Source organism: Arachis hypogaea, chromosome 8 (genome assembly GCF_003086295.3).
Source record: "Arachis hypogaea cultivar Tifrunner chromosome 8, arahy.Tifrunner.gnm2.J5K5, whole genome shotgun sequence".
In the NCBI taxonomy this organism is placed as follows: Eukaryota; Viridiplantae; Streptophyta; class Magnoliopsida; order Fabales; family Fabaceae; genus Arachis; species Arachis hypogaea.
This window is the reverse complement of record NC_092043.1, coordinates 2,361,062-2,371,242: the sequence shown is the minus strand read 5'-3', so window position 1 is coordinate 2,371,242 and position 10,181 is coordinate 2,361,062. Positions and strand designations below refer to the sequence as shown.

Here is a 10,181-nt window from a genome sequence, read left to right as displayed (position 1 = left end):
TTGATGTGTGCATGCCTCGCTAGCTATAATGACAAGTCAATTTGCCTGGGAATATTATTATATATAATTAATAAAGAGAAAGCATGCATTTAAAAAGGTCGTTATCAACTTGAGCTGGATGTAAACAACAGGGACTTTTGATAAAAATAAAATGCTATGTATAAAGAACAACAGCTATCATATATTTATATATATTGTTTTATATACTTTTTATTTTAATATATATTTTATACAGATACATAGATAGCTGGCTGTTTTAATATGAATAGTTGAATTCATATGATTGTATTCTTATGTGCATTGCATCAGTTCCTGTTTCAGGGAATCTGAAAATTAATAGTTTTATAAATTGAAATGTTGTATAATTTTATTTGAGTTTTTGAAAGATAATTGATAAAATGGCATGCAAACGGAGCGAGTACAGTTGAAAGAAAAGTTAAAAGAATAATGTGACATAAACTATAGTTTGATCTTGCTACAGAATGCATGAACTGTGATCCAAATATATCACCATCGATCTACGAAAGCCTAACACTACGGAGGGCACTTGGTAATGTGTTTGGTTGTTAGGATAATAATTCAGCAATCGTAATTTTCCATGTATCCGAAAAACCGAACCCACCCTTCATCCTTTACTATTTCCCCTGCCCCAAAACACAATAATAATGCAACTTGCTCCTATAATTTGACTCTCCTTAGGTCGGCCATATTCAATTATTATTCATATATATTAACATTGGGTTTGAAAACACTGATTCCCTTGGAATAATGAGGATTACCATTGCGAGAACGGAAGAAACCAATTGCTAATTTATATATGGGGAATGCTAGGGGACAATGATTTTGTTGAACAATATGAATAATCACCAATCAAATTAAAACATACTATACTTCTAAATTAACCCTCTAAATTTTAATATTAAAATAATCATCCGTACACTAGTAAAATGAACATCTGATATATTTATTATTTACATTGTTTAATATTTTCATTGTCTACCTATACTTTTCCTTTATGTATTAAGCAAATTAAATAGTGATTAGGGTTTTTGTCGCTTGGTCTTACGAAACCCTTTTCCCTACAAACTCAGATACTTGCATGATCTCTCAATATCTCACATCTCTTTTCCTTATAATAAGCACCGTCACAAATTATGAAATATTATTAGGCAATTCTATCTATTGATTACTGAAAACTTCTATTTGAATGAATATCCTAATCTTTTTTTATAAAAAGATAATATTTACACTACATGTTTTGTGTATTTTTTTAAGAGAAGTATTAGAGAGGCATTAGAATTTATTATTTTTGGCTAGTATTTAAAAATATAGGATAAAATATATGTATTGTTAGATTACTAAATTAAAAGAACTAAACTAAAAGAATTGAGTTAATAGTTAAATGATGATAAAAAATAATAAATTCTGATAGTCCATAGTATTTTTTTTAAAATATTTTTCTTGTTATAAATTTTATTTTTTTAACTTCTTATTAATCATTTTTAATACAAATATATATATAATCGATGTATATAACATTTTTTTAATATAATTCTTGATTTAGTCATGATAACTAAGTTAAATTCAAGATATATCTCGGACAAACGATCATTTTAATCTATAAGTTCGTAACGGATAAAACTACATTATAGTCTCCATTGTATTCATTAATCTTCACACCAGTAATTAAGATTCAAAATGTTAATTCACCAATCAACTCTATTAAGAAGACAATGAAAAATTTAAACAATGTAAATAATGGGCTTAATACAAGAGAAAAAAAAAGAAAATTTCTTAAATTACTTAAGCCAAAAAATTCAAATAGTTATTTCAAAAAATTAACTATCCCAACATTAATTTACCAAAGGAACTCACCCAAACATCTTCTCCGGCGTTTGAAGTTCCCTTACCGGCCATCATCGTCCACCTCTATAGCCCCTCGTCCATTATCGTCGCGGGATCGTCATCAAACAACCATCCACATAGTTATTAAAATAATCATTTGGCTGCCTAGTGAAATGATCATCCAACATTTGTTAATTGTATATACTTAAACTGAATTGAACAAAATAACCATTCAATTAAGAATTAAAAAAATCATCTACATATCTAGTGAATTGAACATCCAGCACATTTGTAGGGTGGAGAGAGTCGACAGCGACACATGGAGGCAAGGGAGGAGATCCGGCGACGGAGCAGCCATGCAACAACAACTTCGACTAGGCGAGGTTGTGAATCTGCTCTGTGGGCTTCGAACCCGAATGCGCAGCAGCCAGAGATAAAAGAGGAGGAGGAGGAGTCGAATCGGTGGGAGGAAGGACGACGTCGATGAGGTACGGCATAGCAGCAATAACGGCGCGACGGGGATGACAGACGACAGGGATAACATGCGTCTTGAACACGCGACGAGAGGCGGCGGCCTACGGTGGAGCCTACACGGGCGGCGGGTGGGTGGACAACGGTAACGAGGATGCACGGGGCTGCTACGGTGCGATCCTCTGTTGCTACGACGCGTAAGTGAAACGCGGAGAGGCTGGGCGTTGTCGAACCAGACAGCAGGGAAGTGCAATGGCGCCGGGGTGACTATGTGGTTCGAAAATCGCAAATGGAGAATAGGAGATTAGCGTGATACTAAGAGTAACTGTATGTGCCAATTGTGATTTGCTTTAATTACAAATCTTTATTTTTAAAATTTTAAAATCGGAAATTAAAAATAATTAATTCATAATTTAATTTATGATTTTAATTTTTTTTATTCTATTATTCATAGTATTTAGTATTCTCATTGTTTCTTTATATCGTTTTTACCAATTATAAAATATATTTTTAAGAATGTGTAAAGTATGTTTTTATTTTTTTTTTCTCCAAAAATCCAAAGTATACTATGCCTTCAAACATCAAGAACAAAGTTCGAGTTCTTCAAGAGCTAAATTATACTTTTAATACAATATTATTATAAAAATACTATGTGTTTATAGAAAATCAGTCCACTAACATTTATTGTATATAAATATATATTATTTAATTTATTTTTAATATATATTTAGTATTTTAATATGTATTTTAATTTATACGGACGAGTGACTTAGTGGCTGTTTTGTTATGTACCCCTAACTTGGTTATGTTGTATAATATATATACAAACAACATGATTTAAAGTCAATTATCTTAACCATAATAATAATAGAGCATTCTTTTGTTTACGGACTTCTCTTTTTAACTATAAATAGAACTCTTTGTTTTCCATTATTCTGCGAACTTGTGAAGGAGAATATATATATATATATCTACTTTTTAACAACCATACTAAGTCATGGCTCTCTCTAAGCTTCTAGCTGCTTCCCTTATTGTGTCTTTTCTCCTCCTCCATCTTGGGGAAGCTTATGAATCGGTAATTAAAGATTATTATATTTATACTTTCTTTTTGCCTTCTTAATTTCTGCATTATAATTAATATTAGTTCACTATGATTATACTCTCTTTTACTTTTTCATTCCTAACATGTAGCAGGAGGCACCCCAGCAGACAATTGAGGATTCTGTTAATAATAAGAAGATAGGTACGATAAATTTAAGTTTAATTTTAAATTTAAAAGGCGAAGGCTAATTATTAAGCCAGGTTTAAGGGAATAAAAAATGATATATATAATAGCTTGATGGTTACATGGATCAGATTGCAGTGGAGCATGCAGTGTGAGATGCAGCAAAGCATCTCGTCAAAGGATGTGCAAGAGAGCGTGTGGAACATGCTGCCAAAGATGCAACTGCGTACCACCGGGCACTTCCGGCAACCAAAAACTGTGTCCCTGTTATTACAACCAAACCACCCACGGTGGCAGGCGCAAGTGCCCTTAAACCTTATTAGCAGCTTCCATGCAAATGAAATCATCTCAACTGCCTACAAATTAAATATGAAGACAAGCAATTAAGGATGATAATAATCGGATATACCCCTTTCAACTTTTAATAAGATAAACGTGTATGAGATTTAATCAATAAGTTGTTGACTAATAACTAATTGCTATCTATTTTGTTTGTGTTTGCTAATTGCTATTATATGTGTATGAGAGGTCATGAAATGATGTGGTCACGAGACCAGCGTCCTGTAACATAATAAGCTGTGTTTTGATTTCAATAATGCGTGTTGAATCCTTGTGAGTGTTTGTTTTGGAGTAAAAATAAAGTTCATCTTATGTATTTTATTGTCTTTTCTTGTAATTTTCATTTATGTATAGTTGTTATGATGTATGTTTCTATTATTTTTTATTTTTTTTGACCATCTATAATAATGGATAATGATGAGTATATATTAAAATTAGTTATTAATATAATATATATTTTAGAATATAAAATATACGTTGAAAATGAATTAAACAACATATATATTCATATATAAATATATGATAATTTATTTTAATTAATAGTTAATTTTAGTGTACAAATAACATTGTTATCATCAATAATACTATTTAAAAATAAGAAAAACAATAATTAATTAACTTCAGTACCAGAGGACTAATAAATTATTGAATAATACTTGTTGGTGGACACAGTGATATCGACAATGAAGCATTTAACCGAAGAAGTTCGTTGATGATTGTCTCGACAAAGGTAAGATTTTTTAAGAGAATTGGTAAACGTCGTGTATAAGATGTAACACCCTAATTTTTAATACCTCATGATCGTACTAAAAATTCAAGCGTTACTTACCTCTAATTTTTTTTATTATATACTATATTTATTTAATATTAAACTTTTGTGAACATAGACCGAAGCTTTAATCAAGAAAACAAAAGATCTTTACTTAAATCTCTTAATCACAAAAATACGTATATATTCACATAGCAATATATATACATAGACTTGTTCAAATACTACAACATTTTTGAGCTATTGCAACATGTGCGATAAATAACACTTAAAAAGCGTTGTCTAAAGTGGTTAAAAACATTACTTAAAATTTATTGCAAAAAAATAAAACTAATACAACACTTTGTTAATAAGTGTTATTTTTGATCAATTTTAAAAACATATAAAAAATGTTGTTTTAATAAATTAAACAAACAACATTTATAATATTTATATATCACGCTTTATAAGAGTTGCTTTTAAATATATAATAAACTTCTGATAAAAAGCGTTGCTTAAATTTTTTTCATCCAAATTTTAATTTCCTCCAAATATTTTAATTCCCCCGAAACCAAAAACAGGAAAGAAAACACAAGCAATAATTGATTCATCACTCCTCACTCCTATTAGTTTATTACTTAGAAACAGAACTCAAATCCTGCTATCTTAGAATCAAAATCCTAACCCCAGTTCAATTTCCCCAATTTGACTACATTGACTCGCGTTCTGCATTCCTTTCTCTCGCCATTGTCCTGGAAGGTTCTTTTGAGTGGATGCGCCAGCTCCATGGAGGCTTGCTCGGGCGGTGCGTGAGAGTTTCATGGTTGATTGCAGAGACGCGTTGGTCTCCGATCTATCCCAGACGAACGCTTGGATGGCGTTCAGAATCAAAATCATGAATAAACCTAAATCCCTAATCCCATCCCTAACACAATTTCCCCAGTTTCACAACACTGATGCGCGCATTCTGCGTTTCTCTCTGCTCCGCCGAGTTCTGCTATACTCCGCCATTTTCTTCTGCTCTGCCGTGTTTTTCTCCTCGCATCGAGTTCTGCTTTACTCCACCATGTTCTTCTGCTCGCGCCGAGGTTAGCTCTGCTCCGCTATGTTCTTTTGCTCGCACCTTGTTCTTCGTTCTCTCGCGCTGAATTTTGCTCCACTCCTCCGTATTCTAAATTGGGAGAAGTAGCTACTTATGCAAAAATAGTGAGAAATGTGACCTTGTTTTTCTTTTCCTTAATGTTTCAGGAATTTCATGTAACTCAATTAGATTACAGAAAGGCTATCTGCGGATAAATGTGAGGTATGTTCCTTTTGTCTTTAAATATGTCATTTAATTTGAAGTTTAAGTAATTGAAAGAATAAACTCTCAGTTGCTGCTGTTTTATAGGCAGAGTTGTTAAGCAAGAAATATAAGGAGAAGTATAAACATTGTAGCAGAAATAACATCCAAATTGATTGTTGAAGGCAGTTATGAACATTCTGTTGGATATTCATGGCATTGTGATGGTTGTTCTTTACAGGAGAAAAGTGCATTTTGGATTCAGAACTTTGGCATGCATGTGTTGGTCCCCTTGTTTCTTTACCAGTTGTTCAAAACCGAGTTGTGTACTTTTCACAAGGTCACAGTGAACAGGTAAGATTATGATGTTGGAAGTTATATGCCTAAGTTCTTTTAGTTTATGTCTAAATTCTAAACTATAAAGTAATAATAAGAATTCTAAGTTTTTGATGCTAGTTTGTTTGATTACTTGGACTTGATGAATTATATGCATGCATGAATTGTTTGATTTTATTTATAATTAATTTTAGGTGTTATCTTTATTAGCTTGTTCTGCACCTTGTTGCTATGCTGTAACTATTATAAGTTGTAACTATTTTATCTGTGTTGGTTAGTTCCAATGCTATAGTCAAAGAGTGTAGGTTTTGTAAGTGCTTGTTTGGATTTGTTTGCATGTCCCTAATGGATATTTGGTATATGAGTTATATAGAAAATGAAACTGGTTAGAATAATCATGCTTCTCACTATATTGTGGAACTAATAATTAATTCAGACATAAAAGATTTTTGAGATTTTTGAGCATATTTATCTGATGATCATCATTCATTTCTGTTTTAATTTTTAACATAGTTCATCTCATCTTGTTGCTTTCTTCTTAATGGAAGGACTTTAAACCTCTATCTCTTTCTCTGTTCTTCGCACTGTGTTGGTTACTTCTCTCTGCATTTTGAGTTCGTCGCTGTTGGCGTCTCCATTGTATTCGTCGCTGCTCGCCATAAAAAAATTGTCATTTTATCTGGTTAAAATAGTGATTTCAATTACCATTTTAAACATGAAGAAAACCGTCATTTTAAACTATGAAAATTGTGGCCATTTTTGATATCCCAAATGGCGCAAAAATTATAACATTTTTTGAAAATGCTATCTTTGGGAATAAGGACGGCTTTTGTAATTACTTTAAAAAACTGTCGTTTTAACAAACATTTTTTTGTAGTGATAACTCATTCTCTCTTTTATCGTTAACGAATGATAATGGAATATGGTGCCTATAAATTAAACTGAATTAAATTAACATCTTGTATGGTAAAAATAAATAGGATTCGTTTATTTTTTTTAAAAAGTACCTTTTCAAAATTAATTTATAACTTATTTTGAAAATACATAAAAAGATTTTGTATATAAATAATTAAATTTGAGATAAAGAGGCCAAACATTTTATAAATTAAAATTATTAATTTAAAAAGAATTATATATGAATAATTCGAGAGGACTAAAAATTTTAGAGATTAAAATTTATTAATTTTTGATGCTATAAACATTCTCTCCATCCGAAAACCACGCTTAAGTAACCGTAGTTCTACTAGAAAAGGATATTACGTTAGCTTTTTTATTTATATCTATTAAATATATGAGACTTTACGGCATTAATTTGTTGACGATTAAAAACAAAAAGTGCGAGTTAAAATTTCAGTAATGGAATGAGACTGTAAATTAAATATTAGGGATTGTTTTGTGTATTTTAAAATTTGAGGGACTAAAGTGTCTAATTTTAAAAATATTTAGAATTTATTTGAATAACTACTCTAATTTTTATTTTTAATTAATTAATTTCTAAAAAAAGGATTAATAAATAATTTCTAATGTGTAAGAATAATATTCTTGGATGGATTAATTACATACATTCCAAAAATATAAGTTCCCAATATTAATCAATGCTGCTATTGGATATCTAAATTAATTGCTAGCTATACTAGCGCCTATCTTTTATTTAGAGAAATGTTAAGTAAAGCCACAACTTTGTATGGATACCACCTTTGTTTTCTCCTACAAAGAAGAGAGAGAAGGGAAAACAAGAAACAGAGAGAAAAAAATGGAGCATATCCAAAATGATAGGTTCGTAAAACACTTCCCTTCGGTTTATGGCCTTCTCTCTTTTAGTATAAATACAATGGGTTCTTGTCGTTTCTTCATTCCACGCACTTATCAATAATTTATTTATTTATTATTCGAACTCTTATTTAATTTGGCAATATACTTACTATATATAATAAAAATAAGCCATGGCCCTCTCTAAGCTTCTAGCTGCTTCCCTTATTCTATCCTTTCTCCTCCTCCAACTTAGCGTCGACGCCGCTGATAAATCGGTATTAAACATTCATTGATTTTTTTCTATACAATAACATGAAGTTAATTTCATATTATATATATGATCATATGTTTCGTGTTATACAGGAGGTACCAACAGTGGAGGGGGCTGTTCCCGGTCCAAAGATAGGTACGAATTGAATTATTAGTTAAATACGAAATATGCATATATATATGCAAGAGATAAAGTTAATAATAATTAAATTGATGATGAATTTAATCAGATTGCAAAGGGAAATGTGATTTTAGATGCAGCAAATCATCGCATCCAAATCTATGCAAGAGATCGTGCAACACATGCTGTCAAAGATGTAACTGCGTACCACCAGGCACTTCTGGAAACTATGAAACCTGCCCTTGCTATTACGCCCAAACCACCCATGGTGGCAAACGCAAGTGTCCATAGAACTACCTATATATAGATGCATCCGAAATTGTAAATATATATAAGAGCAATGCTAGGGCCAGCAACTTTTGTGATTGGTAGCCATTAAATAGCCATCAATGATAATTTAATGGTGTGAAATTAGTATGAGACTTCATCTAATGGCTCACCTTTCTCTGCTGGTTACATGCTGGCCAAAAATCAATAAAATTGTTGGCCCTAGACTTTTTCTATATTATAATGGGAGGGAGGGCAAACAAGATGTTGTTTTTTATTAATTGTATATTTCTATTAAAGAGATAAAATTGTAATAAAATGCAATTGTATATAATGCATTGATGATATATATAATATCTTACATTATGAATTTCGGTTTAGCTTCTAGTTAAAGCTATCTAATTGACTGTTCATACAACCAATGTTCGAGGGCTATATATACAGAAACGGAGGTTCAGAAGGGTTCAGTGTGCAGTGTGTGTGTTTTTAAAGATAAAATTGGTAGAATTTTATATTTACATGTCCTCCTATTTGTTAATATAAAGATTAATTTAAATAGTATTATTAATTACTGAATAATTGTTTATTTTAATTATCCGTGTTGACAGTTAATTAATTTTTTAATTGGTTTTATTTCGATTGGTGATTCAAATATTTAAAATTTAAAATTTAAATTAAGAAATTAAAATTGATTATAGCTAAAGGTATATTGAATACTAATTTAATGTAATTATTAATATGAATTATATATATATATATAATATTTTTTACATTATGAATGCTTTGGATATGTAAAAAAAATTCACAGAATATTTAATTAAAAAAATGGATGAAATATAAGATAGACATGTAACAGATTTACTTATAGAATGAGATAAGAATTTAATTTGTTGTTGTTGATGTGGATATTGGAAGATAAATGTCTATACAATACAGTCTCTATTTTATATGGTGAACACTATGTATGAAGAGAAAATTTGAAATAAAAATATTGCATTTCACTGGCTAAAGTGCAAAGTTAGATTTTGATTTTTTCTGGAATAAAATAAAAATTATTTTATTTTCAAATAAAAATAAATCTCACTTTATTTTTTTATATTTAATTTTTTTTAGTATCTGGAACAAGTTTGTCATTCTTCTCAACAAACCTCGTTTTTTTTACAAGGTTCGCCATATTTTTTGGTAAGCTTTATATAATTCATAAAATTTATCGTACTCTTTGGTGAACTTTGATCAAGTTCGTCTAAATATATAAATCTGTGGTCTTTCTTCAATTTTTACTTTTTACTTTTTATTCTCCGTTCTTCACTTTTATCCTCTCTTACTTTTTACTTTGACTCTTTTCGACTTTCTTATCTTTATAATTTGTCAACTCTAAGTAATTTTGTTCTTTTATTCCTTTTAAAGTTAATTTATTCTTTATTATATTATAATGTTAATATATTTATTTAGTTAGAATGAATTCCATGTGAAAGTAATTATTATAAAAATAGTATTCTATTGTTAGATAAAATAAATAGTGGTA

At 30.1% G+C, this 10,181-nt stretch overlaps 2 protein-coding genes across 3 annotated transcripts; both read left to right on the top strand.

Moving 5' to 3' along the window:
- Nucleotides 1-2,852: 2,852 nt before the first annotated feature.
- Nucleotides 2,853-4,196, top strand: LOC112708301 (snakin-2). 2 transcript variants are annotated; one of them, XM_025760490.3, is made up of 3 exons: nucleotides 2,853-3,391; nucleotides 3,511-3,559; nucleotides 3,673-4,196. In XM_025760490.3, the coding sequence occupies exons 1-3, from the start codon at nucleotides 3,314-3,316 to the stop codon at nucleotides 3,852-3,854; spliced, it is 309 nt and encodes a 102-aa protein (XP_025616275.1). In that variant the 5' UTR covers nucleotides 2,853-3,313; the 3' UTR covers nucleotides 3,855-4,196. The 2 variants fall into 2 exon arrangements, with proteins under 2 accessions (XP_025616275.1, XP_025616274.1); XM_025760489.2 differs by having other exon boundaries at nucleotides 3,134-3,391; nucleotides 3,508-3,559.
- Nucleotides 4,197-7,162: 2,966 nt separating this feature from the next.
- On the top strand, nucleotides 7,163-9,026 carry LOC112705645 (gibberellin-regulated protein 11). The gene is made up of 3 exons (XM_025756530.3): nucleotides 7,163-8,273; nucleotides 8,362-8,404; nucleotides 8,499-9,026. The coding sequence occupies exons 1-3, from the start codon at nucleotides 8,190-8,192 to the stop codon at nucleotides 8,678-8,680; spliced, it is 309 nt and encodes a 102-aa protein (XP_025612315.1). The 5' UTR covers nucleotides 7,163-8,189; the 3' UTR covers nucleotides 8,681-9,026.
- The last annotated feature ends 1,155 nt before the right edge of the window (nucleotides 9,027-10,181 follow it).